This window comes from Antedon mediterranea, chromosome 5 (assembly GCF_964355755.1).
Source record: "Antedon mediterranea chromosome 5, ecAntMedi1.1, whole genome shotgun sequence".
In the NCBI taxonomy this organism is placed as follows: Eukaryota; Metazoa; Echinodermata; class Crinoidea; order Comatulida; family Antedonidae; genus Antedon; species Antedon mediterranea.
Window position 1 is genome coordinate 30976020 of NC_092674.1, and position 19184 is coordinate 30995203.

At 33.2% G+C, this 19184-nt stretch overlaps 3 protein-coding genes across 3 annotated transcripts; 1 reads left to right on the top strand and 2 right to left on the bottom strand.

The window, feature by feature from the left end:
• Positions 1-10: 10 nt before the first annotated feature.
• On the bottom strand, positions 11-3159 carry LOC140050475 (exosome complex component RRP43-like). Its single transcript, XM_072095686.1, has 11 exons — positions 3143-3159; positions 2992-3028; positions 2765-2828; positions 2561-2634; positions 2228-2273; positions 1988-2093; positions 1796-1841; positions 1529-1625; positions 854-974; positions 597-703; positions 11-518 (listed from the first exon to the last, which is right to left on the bottom strand). The coding sequence occupies exons 1-11, from the start codon at positions 3157-3159 to the stop codon at positions 406-408; spliced, it is 828 nt and encodes a 275-aa protein (XP_071951787.1). The 3' UTR covers positions 11-405.
• A 141-nt stretch (positions 3160-3300) lies between these two features.
• On the top strand, positions 3301-16592 carry LOC140050470 (leucine--tRNA ligase, cytoplasmic-like). Its single transcript, XM_072095682.1, has 22 exons — positions 3301-3390; positions 3831-3975; positions 4241-4328; positions 4449-4529; positions 4758-4886; positions 5192-5353; positions 5718-5962; positions 7256-7481; positions 7796-7960; positions 8052-8246; positions 8358-8587; positions 8739-8821; positions 10283-10421; positions 12049-12386; positions 12752-13029; positions 13482-13763; positions 13901-14008; positions 14255-14365; positions 14482-14586; positions 14765-14860; positions 15081-15213; positions 16289-16592. Exons 2-22 carry the CDS (start codon positions 3839-3841, stop codon positions 16492-16494), a joined length of 3537 nt encoding a protein of 1178 aa, XP_071951783.1. The 5' UTR covers positions 3301-3390; positions 3831-3838; the 3' UTR covers positions 16495-16592.
• Positions 16593-17292: 700 nt separating this feature from the next.
• Positions 17293-18906, bottom strand: LOC140050473 (uncharacterized). The gene has a single exon (XM_072095685.1). The coding sequence runs from the start codon at positions 18788-18790 to the stop codon at positions 17375-17377; it is 1416 nt and encodes a 471-aa protein (XP_071951786.1). The 5' UTR covers positions 18791-18906; the 3' UTR covers positions 17293-17374.
• Positions 18907-19184: the final 278 nt, after the last annotated feature.

The window sequence follows — 19184 nt, forward strand, 5'->3', positions numbered from 1 at the left end:
ATGCAAACAGTTTGTAGCTATATGATATATAACAGTTTTATTATCAAAAAGACATTTTGACAATTATATACATTTTTATTCTGTGCATGATTCATAAAGGCTAAAATGAAACAGATTAATAATAACTATACTTAATAGGAAGCTTTGGATTTGCGATGGCCGACATGACCTAACTAGGTCAGGTCAATTATTGCGTTGTTGACTTGGACACCATCAAAACTGTGTTGAGGTGTGGACCAAGGAAATACGTGCCAATATCCTTGCGTATGCACAATTAATTAACATGACGTAGTTTGGTCCTACTAATTTCTAGACATTAGTGTTGGCTTATATTCCATGTTGTTACCCAACCCATAGATGCATTATATTTTCTTTTCCCACCCTAGGTTCATTAACACTGTACTACTACCTCCCTATACTATTAACAGTAGTTGTTATCAGTTTTCTAACTTCTGTTGCTCTCAATTTTCCTCTGTTGATGCAGTCTTGCAGTTGGTTTTCTGTCAACGGGCTGCCACCTAAAAAGTAAAATATTTTACAGTTGTGTTGGGATTGATTTAAACAACTTGTACTTGAGAGAGCCATGCAAGACTTACCTGGTTTATGAAGACAACACAGGTGGTTGTTTTTATTCAGAGCAATAGTTACAACACCCGTAGCCAAGTCTTCCTCTTCAATTGTTGGGTCAGCAATTAAGATTGTGCTAAAATAAAACAATATTGAGATAAGCATTTTATATTTATATTTTTACCATTATGAAAAATGGTATTATAAAGGTTAAAAAAAAAAAACTAAAACTATATGCAATAAGCTTTTTGAATTTCCAATTTCTGATAGATAAAGGCATACGTACTCATCAAATATTGCAAACGTTGTACAAACAGGTTGCTGTTGTATATTCAATTTCACTGTCTTCTCACGACTTGTTTCAGCTAACAGTGTTTCACTGTTTATCTCAACAGATGCAAGTAAAACTAAAAGTATGAACAATAATTGGAATTAAAATTTGTTCGGAGTATCTCTCATCACATTGAGAGCTTGCTTATATGCACTATATAAGAATTTTAATAATAAAACTATTATTATTATTTACAATATATTATTATTATTATTTACAATAAACTATTATTATTATTTACAATATATTATTATTATTTACAATAAACTATTATTATTATTTACAATATATTATTATTATTATTTACAATATATTATTATTATTATTTACAATATATTATTATTATTATTTACAATATATTATTATTTACAATATACTTCAGACCTTCAGTTTGAAATAAAAATAGACATAAAGGCAGTACAGTCAACTCTCTCAATAGCGGACACCGGCTGGCAAATTATCTCTGGTTTTCCAGAAAGTCTGGTATTCAGAATGTGTTTTTAATTGGTGAAAATAAGTTTAGGAGATTTTCCGGTTTTCAGAGAACTGTAGTTGACTGTATTGTCTTATGCCTTTAGAATACCATACAGTTTAGTTCAATTGCAATTGTATCGTCTATTATTGTCTTACCATTTTGAAGAGCAGCTATCAAAGCAATCATGCAGGCATCCACAACATTGCCATCATAATCTAAGCATACAAGATCACAGTACAACACCCAACATAACTAAAGAAAAACATTAATAAATAGTATTTCGCATTATAATTGTGAAATGCAAGAACGTTATGTCCCATATTTGGTCTTTTGTAGCCTTATTTGGTATACCTTTAATACCCGGTTTATGGAGAAATAAGTTGGCTACTTTTAATTTAGATTGAATCCTTCTATTTACTTACTTTATCCTCTGAGATACATAAACTGCCAAGATCAATAACTCCAGCACTTAAAAATAAGAACATAGTAGTTAAAGTTAGCATGTTCTCAATATTACTGTATATTGGTTCTTTAGTTTTAACTGATATTTTGTGATGGTCTGTATAATGTTCTAAGGAGGCAAGATTATTTAGTTAAGTAACTGGTATACATACTTCTTAATTATATCTGCAATAAGTTGTGAAACAACTTGCGCTTGGTCACTTGGAGGGCCGACTTTAAAACGAGATGAACATAGAGGGGGTAAGTCCACATTTGGTACTGTAATCAAAAGATGAGTAAAAATAAAATGTTGTTATAAAAGTGAAATATACACAAATTAAATTAATAAAAAAAAAAAAAATTAAATATATAATAATAAAGATAATAATAAAGAACCATTTGATGATGTATACCTAGAAATCCTTGAGTGGGTTGCTCAGCTGTTGGTTTAGCAAGTGCCTATAAACAAAGTAAGAAAATAAAATCTTCCATAATATTACACAAAAAAAGAGACATAACTATCGACTCGTTTATGAATGGTTTATTCATACAAGTAGACATATATATATAATTATATATAAATCAGTTTTATAACTTCAACATTTTATTTAAAATATTAAAAATATATTTATTCATGATTTCAAAAAACCATATAATATAATTGTGTCAATAACAAAAGTTGAATAATTTTTATAGCATTGCGGCTGTTGGCTGATTGGAGAACATTTGGCCAAATAAGAACTTACAGCTTTGATGCCACAGATGACCGAAGTATGACCTAGCTTGACCAACGCTGACCCTTCGGCTGTAGAAATTGAACCTGAAATTTTAAATAAAAATTATTGCAGAATATTTTCATAATTACTAATAGGCCTAAAGTAATATTATTTATTATATATTAATTATTTATTTTAATATTATTATTATAAATTATAATATAACATACTTACCCACATTCAAAATTGTTGGTCGAATTTCGTCTAGAGACCTACCATCTGGCCGTATATCTTCTTTCTAATAAAAAATATGTATAATATGCATTTAGACTGTACAGACTAAATTGTAAGCCTAGCGGCCTAGCATCACTACAAATGATGGACCGGGTAAGATCCGCTGTTGGTTGGTGGTGGTTGTGAAAGAAAAGGAGAACACGACGGGCCTAGAACTAGAGACTTACCAAAAATCTTCTGTAATATTCTGTAGGCTGTGCGGTTCTATAGGTAAGTAAAAAAAATATAAAAGAATACACTTGTAATCAACAATGAACAGAAATTACACAAAAAACGAAAATATTTGTCATTGTTTACAGACCACGTTTGTTTACTTACTTGAAGTCTGCTGCCATGTTTTCGATAATGTCGAATCGCCTAGAAGAACAGTGTTTATTGGATGCAATTGTCGGGTTAAAACTTTTCTAACCAATCAACAAACATGTTATCAGAAGAGTTGTAACGCCCAGAAAACATGTGGCCGGTGCTGAGCTGTGTGTTACGGTAACTTGCATCAGCCCCCAACATAAGGTATATATATCAACGAAATACACAGGTTCTAACCAACAGACTGGGCTAGAATAACCGTAGGTATCCTTTTTAAATAAGTTGTGTTTATTTTGTATAAAATATTGTGTAATTCGGTTGTGTCAATACCGAAGAAAATAATATTTAAATAGGTCTAGCCTAGGCCTAGCTAGTAGTTAGGCCTCTAGGCCTAGACCCTGGCTAAGCTAGGTAGGAAAGGAAACTGACCGAGAGCGGAAGTCGCATCAGGCGTGTATCGCCGGCGAGGAGGCTCAACTAAGAATTATGCCTAGGGTATGCCTAGGTATTGATTGTATTTTACATTTAAAGATGATTACATGGAAGTTACAGAAATATTGAATAATCTAATTTTGTTTTTTTTTTATTAATTGATTGAAAACTCTTGTTTTTCATCCTCTTCCAGAAGAGAAAAGAAAGTATTAATTACTGAATACTGTATTTTGCAAATCAAATTTAAAAAGTTGTTTTTATTTTTCAGTGATAAATATGGAAGGCCTGGACCTAAAGAGGAAAGGAACTCAAAAGGTGACCACCTTGAGACGGATTGAGGTAGACGTGCAAAAAAAGTGGGATGATGCCAAAATGTTTGAGGAGGATGCTCCAGATGGTGCCAAAGAATCAGGGTAACAACAGTTACTAATATTTCTTAAGCTCTGTCTACACTATCAAACTTTACGTGACAAAAAAAGTTAGTGTGATGTGCCCATATATGGACATGATGTTGTCATATCACTACCATATTTTTATATATATCACACTATTTTTGTCAAACTAGTTTGATAGTGTAGACAAAGCTTTATACATTGTAATAAGTATGCAAAGTTCAGCTACTATTAAACTAAAAGTACTTTCCAAAGACATACTTTTAATTGATAATGTTTTTTTCAGAAAAGACAAGTATATGGTGACTTTTCCTTATCCATACATGAATGGCCGTCTTCATCTTGGACACACATTCTCACTTTCAAAATGTGAGGTTAGTTACTGCATTATTTGTTGTAATAAGTTGAAAGTACTTTCATTAAACTGATTTGAACAATGAAATTACATTTATAGGTCGCACTAATATTGATTAAAGCATTTTTTTCTCCTCTAGTTCTGCGTTGGATATCTACGTCTAAAAGGCAGACATTGTTTGTTTCCATTCGGTCTCCATTGTACTGGTATGCCTATTAAGGTAATGTCATTAAAACTTTAAAAGTGAATAATATTTTACAAAGTTTCGAGTTAAAATAACTATAGTGACGCATTGTTTTCTGTCCTTCTGATGATGAGAATAGTTTCTCAAAACATGTCACATTTCAAGCCTTTTCATTAAATGTCTCACTATAGTTATTTTACAAAGTATTTTCAAAGTGAATAGGATAATAAATGCCAAATGAATGAATAAATGTCGTTTTTCTAGGCCTGTGCAGACAAATTAGCTAGAGAGATAGAGGACTTTGGATGTCCACCTGATTTTCCAGAGGAGATTGAGGTTGAGGTAGTTGTTCATTCAGAGCCTATTATTAAAGACAAGTCAAAAGGAAAGAAGGTAACATGAGAATTATGTCTATCACTATGCCGCTATCGATCAGTACTTAAACTGATTTACAATTTTATAAAGGATCTTTCACACCTGTTCCAGCATTGTTCAGGTCCTGGATGTTTTGTTTGTATGTGGCTACGCGCATATCAATAGCCGCATAGTCGCGTGGAGCGTTGTGAAATCGATGCATTGACGTTCAATTTGATTTTACGGTGCCAAACCAAAACCATGTCAGAACGGGTGTGAAAGATTGTATAACAAAAACATTAAATATCTTTGGAAATAACATTATTTACATTTTTTTTTGAAAGAGTAAACTGGCTGCAAAGAAAGGCACTGCCAACTACCAGTGGCAGATAATGGAATCACTCGGAATTCCTGCTGAAGAAATCCCCAAATTTGCTGATGCCATGTACTGGTTTGAGTACTTCCCTCCAAGAGCTAAGGAAGATTTACGCAGCATGGGTATAAAGGTATTGATGTAGTTTATTTATCAATGTTCAGAATTTTTTATTTTCCTTCAAAGGAAAATAAAACAGCTACAAAATAAAATAGTAATACAAAATATAACAATAAATATCGTGAAATAAAGTGTTTTGTAAAAGCAGTCTTAAGTACAAAGTTTTCCAGTTTAGCAAGGCAAAAGCTATAGAAAACAACCTTATTGCTACACATTTCTAAAATTGTGTAACAAAAAATGCAATACAAAAATTGGTTTTATTAGCAGTATTTCTAAACAATTTTTTATGTAGAAATTTTTCCCTAGTTGGAAACAAAAACAAATGTGTACCCTGACATCTATTAAAAATGTACATGATTTTGCAACGTGTTTTGCAGGTCGATTGGCGGCGTACATTCTACACAACCGATGTGAACCCATTCTACGATTCATTTGTACGTTGGCAGTTTTTGCATCTAAAAGAAGGCAACAAGATTAAGTTTGGTAAACGTTATACCATTTACTCGCCAAAGGATGGGCAACCATGCATGGACCACGACCGCCAGACTGGAGAAGGCGTCGGACCACAAGAGTATACTCTAATCAAGATGAAAGCAAATAAGCCATACCCAGAAAAACTGAAGTAATTTAATTAATATTTAAACCACGCTCTTTATAAGGAATTTGAAGTGTTGCCTCATGGCCGTAGGTGTAACTGTAAAAGAAATTAATTTGTACCTGTTGCCAATAAGCTATTAAATACATTAAATTTTATTATGTTAACTTAAACATTTTATAATTCTTAAGAGTTCTATATTTTATGTAAATTTGTACTTTTTATTGTAAGCTGATGTAATTCATCCATTCTCAAAAAATAAAAAAAAGAATATAAAAAAAAGATATATACTGATACTGATACTGGTTCTTGGTTTGATGCAAATGGACTTTTAATAAACATCGAAAAAACTAATTATTTATTATTTCATCCACTCCAAAAGAAAGTTAACGTATCAAACTTAAAAGTTACTTTAAATGGAAAAAATATAAACAAAAAATCTGAAACTCTATTCTTAGGTATAATTGTATACGAACATCTAAGTTGGAAACCGCACCAATATTATGTTGCAAATAAAGTATCTAAATCTATAGGAATAATAAATAAACTGAAGTTTACTTTCCCTCAACATATTTTAATTACATTATACAATTCTCTTATCCTTCCTTACTTACAATATTGCAACCTTATTTGGTGCAGTGATTATCCTTCAAACATGGATAGGTTACTAAAACTCCAAAAACGTGTTGTTCGAATTATCAACCTAGCACCATTTGCCTCAACTTCTGAACCATTGTTTAAAAAACTTAATATCTTAAAAGTAATAGATTTACATAGACAACAAATACTTACTTTTATGTTCCAATATGTTAAAGGTCAACTTCCATTCTCTATAATATCATTATTTAAAAAACCAAAGACCGTCCATAGTTATTATCTTAAGAACTCAAATTTACTTTATGTTCCTTTTGTAAGACTTAGCAAAAGCCAATTTTTTATTACAGTTCATGGACCTAAATTATGGAATAACTTAAAAGAGAATCTAAAAAAATGTAAAAATGCAAAAATATTCAGACATCAAATTAAGTTTAATTATTTGGAAAATTATCATTCATAAATATTCTATTATTATTATGCCAATTTTACCTAATTTGTACACATTTTTATTTTGTATTTATGTTTTGTTGGGTCTTTCTGAGACAGGCCTTGGCCTCTAAGTCTGATCCAAATTAATGAAATCATTATTTGTTTATATTGTTTACATTGTTTAAGTTTTCATTAATTGAATCAATGTGAAATGAAATGAAATGAAATGAAAATAACAAAGTACTTCACAAATTGATAAGATTCCTTTTAACTCATATTTGGTTTTTTGTTTAGACATCTTTCTGACAAAGATATATTTCTTGTTGCTGCTACTCTGAGACCAGAGACCATGTATGGGCAGACAAATTGTTGGCTGCACCCAGACATTAAGTACATTGCTTACAAGACCAAAGACGGTGAAGTGTTCATAAGCACTAAGAGGGCAGCCCGCAATATGTCATTCCAAGGATTTTTTAAAGAGGAAGGCAAAGTTGATGTGGTAGCAAACATCACAGGGCAGGTATGTGAAATATAACAAATACAATAGTTAATGATACAAAAAGACATTTGTTTACATATAATTAAACACTGAAGTTCTGTCAACACTATCAAATATGGTAGTGATATGCTCAAATATGGTGGTTATAATTTTATGCTCAAATATGGTAGTTATATGACATCATCATGGCCATATATAGGCACATCACATTTTTGGTCACATAAAGTTTGATAGTGTAAAACTATACAATACCATACAGTGTATACTATTCCAGTGCAAGTATAATACATGGATCCTTCAGTTGTTGTTGTAACCCCTGATTTCATTGGTTACAGGATATCATGGGAATGGCTCTCAGTGCTCCACTGACCTCATATAAGGTCATCTACACCTTACCTATGCTGACCATAAAGGAGGATAAAGGTTCAGGGGTCGTGACCAGTGTACCCTCGGACTCACCGGATGATTTTGCTGCGCTTAGAGACTTGAAAAAGAAAGCTGTAAGTTTTCATTTAAATTTGTTCATAGTTTTTATTCTTTTGAATCAAATTAATGTTTAAACAATTAAATGTAAGCAATTATTTATTTTAGGCTTTCAGAGAGAAGTTTGGTGTAGCAGATCACATGGTACTGCCATTCGAACCGGTGCCAATCATTGATGTACCATCCTTTGGTAACTTGTCGGCTGTGACCGTGTGTGAGCAGATGAAGATCCAGAGCCAAAATGACAAAATACAACTACAGGAGGCTAAAGAGAAGGTCTATCTCAAAGGCTTCTATGATGGGGTAAGTTTGTTGGCTCATTTTGGCATCCTTTAAACACCTCTCATCTTTTTATAATGTTTTTAAACTATACAAAACAAAATTACTGAATATAGAAAAACTATTCTTTCACAGGTGATGCTTGTAGATGAGTACAAAGGTCAAAAGGTCCAGGATGTAAAGAAACTTGTACAGAAGAAGATGTACGACAGCAAGGAGGCGTGCAAGTACATGGAACCTGAAAGAAAGGTCACATCCAGGTCAGGTGATAAATGCGTGGTGGCACTATGTGATCAATGGTTCTTGGATTATGGTGAAGAAAAGTGGAAAGCACTTACTACCAAGGCCTTGGAAAACGCGAATACGTAAGTCTAAGTTGTTGTCCTATTTGGTTTTTTTTAACTAACCTTTTATATAGTCGAAAATATTAGTAAATTTTTCTTCTGGTACTAGTTTTTAAAATTATCTTTAATTTTTATGGTTATTATAGTTATAAAATATTTGTTATTCTTCCAGTTATTGCGATGAGACTCGGAAGAACTTTCTGGCAACCTTGGATTGGCTAAGAGAACATGCTTGTTCCAGGAGCTATGGTTTGGGTAAATACTATAGATGTATTTTACCCTCTATTTATATACTAGTCGCTAGATATTAAATAACTATAACTGTCAACAATGAAATTGGTTGATGTTCCAGCCTATAATACAATCAAAGTCAGGTGTTTGGTTCAACAATGATATTGGTTGATGTTCCAGCCTATAATACAATCAAAGTCAGGTGTTTGGTTCAACAATGATATTGGTTGATGTTCCAGCCTATAATACAATCAAAGTCAGGTGTTTGGTTCAACAATGATATTGGTTGATGTTCCAGCCTATAATACAATCAAAGTCAGGTGTTTGGTTCAACAATGATATTGGTTGATGTTCCAGCCTATAATACAATCAAAGTCAGGTGTTTGGTTCAACAATGATATTGGTTGATGTTCCAGCCTATAATACAATCAAAGTCAGGTGTTTGGTTCAACAATGATATTGGTTGATGTTCCAGCCTATAATACAATCAAATCAGGTGTTTGGTTCAACAATGATATTGATTGATGTTCCAGCCTATAATACAATCAAAGTCAGGTGTTTGGTTCAACAATGATATTGGTTGATGTTCCAGCCTATAATACAATCAAAGTCAGGTGTTTGGTTCAACAATGATATTGGTTGATGTTCCAGCCTATAATACAATCAAAGTCAGGTGTTTGGTTCAACAATGATATTGGTTGATGTTCCAGCCTATAATACAATCAAAGTCAGGTGTTTGGTTCAACAATGATATTGATTGATGTTCCAGCCTATAATACAATCAAAGTTAGGTGTTTGGTTCAACAATGATATTGGTTGATGTTCCAGCCTATAATACAATCAAAGTCAGGTGTTTGGTTCAACAATGATATTGGTTGATGTTCCAGCCTATAATACAATCAAAGTCAGGTGTTTGGTTCAACAATGATATTGGTTGATGTTCCAGCCTATAATACAATCAAAGTCAGGTGTTTGGTTCAACAATGATATTGGTTGATGTTCCAGCCTATAATACAATCAAATCAGGTGTTTGGTTCAACAATGATATTGATTGATGTTCCAGCCTATAATACAATCAAAGTCAGGTGTTTGGTTCAACAATGATATTGCTTGATGTTCCACCCTATAATACAATCAAAGTCAGGTGTTTGGTTCAACAATGATATTGGTTGATGTTCCAGCCTATAATACAATCAAAGTCAGGTGTTTGGTTCAACAATGATATTGGTTGATGTTCCAGCCTATAATACAATCAAAGTCAGGTGTTTGGTTCATACTTTGTACTTGATACTAAGTACATATACTTGCGAAAAGTTAAATAATTCTTAGGGTGGGACATTTTCATATCATTTATATCAAAATCAAATTTACCTTGCATGTTTGTAGTAGAAGAATCACCCCTAAGGTCATATGCATGTTCGGGGTACTCCAACGATAATCATTGTAATCATGACATCATCATCATCATTATTATTTTTCTGTTAGGTTCGAGAGTTCCATGGGATGAACAGTACTTAATAGAATCATTGTCTGACTCTACCATCTACATGGCTTATTATACAGTTGCCCATCTTTTACAAGGAGGTGTCATTAATGGACAAACTATTGGACCGCTTGGTATAAAGTAAGATAAAATATTATTCATTTCCAGTAATTATTTTATTTATTTATTTGTTCTTTCTTTAAACTGAAATACACTTTCAATACAAATGTACTGATTTCCAAAGTGGTTCAGTAAACATATTATTTATAACAAAACTAAAATACAAAAGAAAAACAAAAAGAAAGAAAAGAGATATAAAACTATTTACAATTGTGGAGGCAAAAAGGTTAATACATATGATTTCTATAGTGAAGATTTAAAAGTTGCCAAAGAAATATTATGGAGTTCTAATTTTATGTTATTTGTTGATGTAGCAAGTGGTTGTAAGCAAGTACTTAGCATTAACGCCCGTATTCTTAAACCGGACTTTAGTCGTAGTTCGAAGTTCGACTTGGAAAAGTCGTAGTTCGAGCTATTACTTCAAATTCGATTCAAAAATGAAGTAGTCGAAGTTTGCAGTTCGACTTAATGAAGTCGAGCTTTTAGTCGAGTTGCACACGTCTTGGTAACAAAGGCTATACATTGGCCAATGACAAGAGAGTATTTGAGGAGCAGACGAAATTTTGCGCATTGATATCACTTTCCATTTCTTACAACACTTTTTACGCATCAGGACTATATACATGAAAAATAATTTTAATCGTTAATTATTAGAACAATATCAGTATTAATTTAACAGTGAAGTATATTTGATTAACAACAAATAAAATCTTAAAAATATATTTAGGAACCATGGCGGTACGGTAACTTTTATATTTTCTAGGCCCCCAACAAAGTATGATCGCCACGAACCACGCACTTCATAGCGTGACAAGAAAGCGATAGGCCCCCTAAACATTCCATCGCGTGGTGAATTGCCGCATCTCCCATTGTCGCTATGGCGTGACGTAGCTCAAGTCGGACTTGCGCGAAGAAAATAATGTAATTTGTATACAGTTGTAAATAAAGATGATTTTCATTATTATAATTTATACCAATGTATATTTAATTAAGCTAATATAAATATAGATATTTCATTCTTCAATATCTGGCCAATATAACAACTCAATGACTGTTACGTTTTTTATAAACATCGTTTAAAAACCATTTAGTCGACCATTTAGTCTGCCCCCTCCAGGACTAAAAAAATCGATCAAAATCCGTCTCGATTTAGTCGAGGTTGGCCTGATTTAGTCGGTGATTTAGTTGAAGTTCGGTTTATGAATTAAAATGACGTCATTTTTTTAGTTTTAGCTCGAACTACGACTAAAGTCCGGTTTAAGAATACGGGCGTAAGTGTATTTAAAGAACTGAGAGACATCTGAAGAAAACTGAACATATTAAATTAATTTTCTTCATTACTCATTCTTTCCCAATCGTAAACATCTTTGTGGAACCAAAGTGTAAATTACTTTACACCCTTCAAAAGTGAAGTAGTGTACACATATACTCCATATAACTCAAAAATGTATTGCAGATGGAGAAGTATCCTATATAAGCTTAGAGTTTGCGAATTCTCTTTTTTCTTATTCTGTTTGTAGATTTGTTGATATGGATAGATTTTCTGAAATAAAAGAAATCGAATTGAATTGTAGAATAACATTAGACAGTATCGTAGTAAAATTAATGTTGTTACATTAATGATGTTTGATCATTTTTCTATAAATAGACCTGAAGACATGACAAGAAGCGTTTGGGATTATATCTTCTTTTCAAATACAAAACTGCCGTCAAAATCCAAGATATCAAAAAAATCACTCAACAAATTACGTCAGGAGTTTCAATACTGGTATCCGGTTGACCTCCGTGTGTCTGGCAAGGATCTTGTACCAAACCACTTGACGTATTTCCTTTACAATCATTGTGCAATCTGGCCTGACAATCCAGGCCGGTGGCCGCAATCTATTCGCACCAATGGTCATCTAATGTTAAACAACGAGAAGATGTCCAAATCAACTGGCAACTTCCTTACTCTACAACAAGCGATTGACAAGTTTTCTGCTGATGGTATGTGACTTGACCTTTAACCTCCAGTCCAACATCCCTGGGTTCAGTTATAAATGTATCCGTGTGAGATAATGTCCCAATTGATTGTAAAATCAAAACGTTACAATCAATCAAAGCATTACTGCTCTGAACTAGTTATCCATTCATAGAAGCACAGAAGAAAGGAAGGCTGTTTGTTGGTGACTACTTTAGCTTGACTTCTAAACCTAATCCTCGGTTCAGTTATAACATGCCTAACTGCAAGAAGTTGTGAATTCAATTCTAGACATCTATTTGACAACTATTTTTGTTTTCTTGAAAAACTTATTAAACTTTATATAAGAAAAAATGATGAAATTGATATATTTTGTGCAAAATCCTTTCAGGTATGCGTCTTGCCTTAGCTGATTCTGGTGACACACCTGTTGAAGATGCCAACTTTGTGGAGAGCATGGCTGATGCCGGTATTCTCCGCCTCTACACGTTCCTCGACTGGGTCAAAGAAATGTTGGAGCTGAAATCAACTCTACGTACTGGACCAATTGATAGTTACAATGATAGAGTCTTTGTACAGGAGATGAATAAAGGAATAATGACAACTGATTCTAACTATGAGAAGATGTTATTTAAGGAAGCACTTAAGACTGGCTTTTATGAATTCCAGGTGAGGGAGTATGCAAATGACTTGAACCTAATATTATAGATAGATATTGAACTTGTTGATAGCAGCTATGTATATGTTCATATTATCACAAACAATTTAAACATTGTATACTGTATTTCTAACAAAACATTTACCATGCATCACAACCTTAAGCTCCGTCTACTCTATTAAACTAGTTTGACAAAAAAAAGTGTGATGTGCTCAAATATGGTAGTGTTATGATGTCATTAAGTCCACATATGGGCACATAAAGTTTGATAGTGTAGACAGATCTTTATAATTTTATTGGTTTGGTGGTTATATATAAGGAAATTGCCTTTACTGGTACCAACAGCTAATTGTAGTCCAATTATTGAGGCTGTCTTTGAAACCACTGTCCAATTGAGATGTCTTGTGACAGAGCTTTAACTAATAATGTCAGATTTATAGGATTGGTTTTTTTTTCTTCGTAGGCATCTAGAGATAAATATCGAGAGCTTGCCATGGAAGGTATGCACCACGACCTCATCTTTAGATTCATTGAGATGCAAGCCCTTATTCTGTCTCCCATCTGTCCTCACCTGTGTGAGCATATATGGGGGCTAATTGGTAAGAAGGGCTCCATAATGAAGGCAAGTTGGCCAACTGTCTCAGAAGTGGATGAGGTCCTAATTCGCTCCTCTGAATATCTCATGGATTCGGCTCATGACTTCCGTCTTCGAGTTAAAAATATTGCGCAGCCACAAAAACAGAAGGTAATATACATTAAAAAATGGCATATTTTTTTACTTATTTCCATATTTCTTATTATTTATAGGTAAAACTTATGTTTATATCTAAATATAAATCTATAAAAATAAAAAATGTAAAACTAGTTTTTCTTTTCTAACAGAAAGGCATGCCTCCACCTCAGAAGCCAACTCACGGCACTATATACGTAGCCAAGACGTTTCCTCCATGGCAGAGTACAATCCTTAGCAAGCTGAAACAGATGTATCAGGTTAGCTTGACACTTGTTTTAAGCTCTGTCTACACTATCAAACTTTATGTGATAAAAAATGTGCCTATATATGGACATGATGATGTCGTATTACTACCATATTTGGGCATATCACACTTTTTTGACAAGGTAGTTGGATAGTGTAGACAGCGCTCTTGCTTGATTAAAAGCCTCTTAGTCACATTTTTTACTATCTAGCCTTCTGATAAATTTACTGAATTATTCAATTGTTTCTTTATTGTCTAGGCTAACAATGGAACTTTCCCAGAAAACAAAGAAATTGTCAATCAACTGAAGACGATCGATACACTGAAGAAATATATGAAAAAAGTTATGCCATTTGTACAACAAAGCAAGGTAAACTAACTTTACTGCATTTATTTATCTTTACTACGAAAATAACAGTTGAAAATTAAAATTAGGGAATATAATTGTCCTACAGTATAATAAGAAACTTTTATTTTCTTTTTTAGGAAAATGTCGCGGTTAATGGGATGAGAGCTCTTGACTTGGAGTTGGATTTTGATGAGAAAAAAGTTCTTGAAGACAATTTGGAGTACTTAACTCAAACTGTGGATGTAAGATGCTTGGCCTGTATTTTGTTTTCTTGTCTTATTTTCAAGAATTGAAAATACAACCTTAACTCTTGTTATACCCATCACATAAATTTCCCTTGCTTGTTTTAATATCTAGAATTGTTAATAGTATTAAATTACATTGTATGTGTTACAAATGGTTAATGTTTTTCTTTCTCAGCTTGAAGGATTAGAAGTGAAATTTTCTGAAGAAGGTGACGCCAAGGTGAAAGAGGAGTGCTGTCCAGGAAAACCATATTCTACGTATTATACTCAGGTGAAAATATAGTTCTTTTGATCTCGTAATAATATGGCTTAAGTTTAATTCAGCAACATATCCAAACCAAATGTTGCCTAAGTTTTAAAAACCTGTTAACATTTTTCTGAAATTTTATATTAAGAATTTGCTATATCAGAAAAATGTTAAATTTGATAATTAGATTTGTTAATTCAATATTTAGATTTGTAGTATTACTTTACCAATCTTCTTTTTTCAGCCTTCTGTATCTGTTACCATGGTGAACCCTCAACCAGGAAGTGGTTTCTTTTCATTCTCTTTACCCATAATGCAACATGACACCTTACCTAAGATTACTCGTCGTATGTGCAAGCAAGAGAGGAATATTAAGAGTAAGAACTATTTTATATTTGGTGATGTGCCCATATAAGGTCATGATGATGTCATATTACTACCATAGTTAAGCATATTACCACCATATTTGGGCACATCCATTTTTTAAAAAACTAGTTTGATAGTGTAGACAGAGCTTAGGATCTATTTCATATTTTCAACTCATAAATCGCAACTCTAACACAACAAGCTCAATTTTCACGCTCTTATTTAGAAGATTAAATGACGTATTACAATTGAAACTTTTGTGGTTGTACAATCTTAAGCTCTGTCTACACTAACAAACTAGATAGCTTAAGCTCTGTCTACACTATCAAACTAGATAGCTTAAGCTCTGTTTACACTATCAAACTAGATAGCTTAAGCTCTGTCTACACTATCAAACTAGATAGCTTAAGCTCTGTCTACACTATTTTCATTTCATTTCATCAAAATCACAGCCAATGGCTGAATTACATGATACTTACAAATATGAAAACATTTAAAACAGGCGTAAAACAGTATATAAAATGCACATAGAAATCAAAGAACAAATAAAAGTGGAATCAAACATATTGCACAAGAAAAATACATAAAAATACAAATTTAGCTAAAATTTATCTACAAATTTAAAAATTAATTAAATAAGGGAAATATGGAAATTGATTATTTATTTACAAGATTATGAAATTTGATAAAATTAGAAAATGTGAAAATTATGGAGTTATTAAGTTATTTACAGTAGTATTATATTTATTTGTACATATTCACATATTATGTTTAATTTATTTATACATCTTCAAAAAATGTCTTTAGTTTTACTGAGTTAAAGTCTATCTCTCATTAAGGAGGCGTGTAAGATAAAGCATAGGGCTATTATAGTATCGGTTTGTTTTACATAGGGGCTAAACAAATTCTTTTCTTTTCCTAAGTCTAACAGAAAGCTCAGGATTTCTAGTAAACCAATCCTTGAATTTATTAGATGTAATACAATCTGTAGCAAATTTACGACATATATTTTCGCGGCGTTCATCTAGTTGTTTAATATTCAAAATGTTAAGGGAAGTGTTATTGTTATTCACATTTTTCTTACAGATCCTAATAAAGTTACTCTTTACTACTACGACAACCCAGAGCTCGGCCCACGCAGCATGCCACGTTACGATCAACCCACAGCAGGCAAAACAACCATACCCATGAATGGCATATTCAACATTGATGTCAACAACAAGCTTGTCACCATGACACAGAATGGATCCAGTAAAAGTATTGGAACACAACTTGTATATATTATTGAATAAATCTGTCGAAAGGTGTATAAACATTGTTTGATGGATACGATTTGATATACGGGAGTTGGTGGATGTGCCAGAATCTAAATAAATATTTTAAAATTGAAGTTTGGGTTAGTGAAAGCAATACATAAAACAAATGAATAGTAGTGTCAATTATGCTAAATCATTGTGTGCTTTAAATAGCAATTTAATTGGCAGAATCGGGTATTAATTTAAGTACACCTACATTTCGAAACAATTGTAAAGTAAAAGTCTAGATTTAATTTTCTTTTTCACTGAACTTTACAAAAGTATTCGTCTGACTTCTGTTCTTTTTCAATCAATAGTATTTATAAATCATTGTTTGGGATAATCTATATTAGAAAAAAAAGTTTAATTTTGACCAAGACACTTCAACTTTAAGACAGAAAAGGACATAATTATACAGGTTATATGGCATGCTATAAAATTAACTTTTCTGATTACTTTTGGAGTAAAATAAATATAAATGGGATCAATAGTCTTCGTATAGTATATTATACAGATATTGCCTGCTTAGAGGTGAAATATAAGATTTGACATCCCCGAGGGAATGATAATATTATGTTCGAGGAAATATATACTGTATATCCCGAAGCAGCAGCTGAGGGATATATAATTCCCCGAGAACATAATATCATCCCGAGGGGATGTTAAATCTTATATTCTGTAATATTTCATAATGTATTATTTGTTCTTTCAAGAATAAAGTGGGTTTTTTAGAAATGGAAATGTATGTCAAGCTTACGCAAGAAAAGGACAAAACAAAGCGAAATTATTTAGGCATCATAAATTTATTATATTTTTTAAATATACTAATTTTTGTAAATCTTTCAGTATATAACTGAAAACGTATAAATGTTGTGATTTATGTTCTCCAATGTAGATTATCTGGGAAGGAGAGTTTGATGGCACTCTCCGGGCTGTCGTCATCAAAGTCATCAAACCTAAGTCCAAGCCATTCTGTGGACATCCCAATAGTTTTAATCTTGTGGGTAACCTTCTCGCTTTCTTTTATAACACGTTTACATAATAACTGTAGTGAAAATGGCTGATTGATATAAACGTCTAATGCCTCTAGCAGCTTTCTTTCCGTTCGTTTCTGGTTAGTTCGTCTTAAAATTCTTGGTACCCACTCGTTAGGTTTATAACGTAAATTTAATCTGTTCATTGTCTTTAAAATTTCACAAAGTATATGAACTCTGTTATAACATAAGTACCCCATGTATGAAATAAAAAGTTGGAAAGCCGTCTGACGTTGTCTGTTTGGCAAGTCGGCGCGCGCGCCTTTCTTGATCAAATAAAGTACAGCGGATGGGTTAGAGTTCCTTGCGGCAATGTGCAGCGGAGTATCCAACATCGAATCCAAGTCGTTAATGCCTAAATACTTCCCTTGAGTTGATCTAAAAACCATCTTTAAAATATACTGTTTTGTTGCAAAATCTGATCTGTGTATAAATGTGCTGACTGCATGATGTAGTATCGTCCTCCTATCCAGTGATCTTGTTAACAGATCACTGCCAGCATTCAAAAGTATTTTAAACATCCGCCCGTTTTCCTTTTTCGCGGCATAAAATATCGGGAGCATTCCTTTGTCGTCTGGTGCGTTCACGTCTGCGCCGCGTTTGAGCAAGAGTTTTGAACAGACGATGTTGTCTGCGCTTACGGTAATATGTAGTGGTGTTACCCCTTGCCGATGATCGTGAATCTCCTTCTTTAATCTGCTACCCTTTCTGAGCTGAAGACGCAATGAACAAGTGGCGCATTTTGATGCAATGTTTTCATAGCTTGAACGACCGCAAGGAAGAAAACCAACCGTTGTGTATTTCTTATCCATTTTCTTGTGATTCAGACGTTTTCCACGCTGTGTAAGATTCAATTCATCTCCATATTTCAGAAATAACTCCAAGATGTTTTGTTTTCCGTGAGCAGCTGCGCACATCAAGCCAGACGTCCAAGATAATGTCAGCAGCCGGGTGGTGACCTCATCCTTGTGAAAGGAAACAATCACAAGATCTTTAAGAACTTGCTCCACGAAGTCAACGTTCATTTTGGGAATTTCATTCTTTAGTAACTGAATTGACCTGAACAGTAACTCGTGGTCAATGGACTTTTTCTTAATGAGACTGGTATAACTGCGACTTTGTTTAACGTCTTGCTGGACATCGGAATCCTGTGCGTCTTTACTTTCTTCTTCAGCTACGGGAGCAGCAGCCGCCACAACTCCTGCTTTCGCTGCATCGGACTGCTGATGTTGACGTTGTCGTTCAAGTCGGTTTCCCATTATATTGTCCACGTATTTTTTACATTATTAGTTACTTATTTATTTTAATAGTCCCTACAAACCGTACTAAAAACAACCTGGTCGGATGCATTGCTGCTAACAATTTCTGTGTGTTGTTTTGTTCAATCTATTATTCGCGCGTTCAAGAACATTGTGTTCGAAAATCACTGGCTCAAGCGCGCGATCTCAGTTCAGACATGTTTGCGCGCTAAAAAAACATGCTTTTAAAGAACTTAAAAGTGGTTATAGGACTTATAGGAGGCAGTATGCGAAGACACGGGTTATAGTCTGACTTTTGACCAATCAGATCACCGAATGTTTATAAAGTAAACGTTGTATTGTGGCACAGTGTTACAGTCAGACTGTTAATTCCAACCTTTATATGCAAATTAGC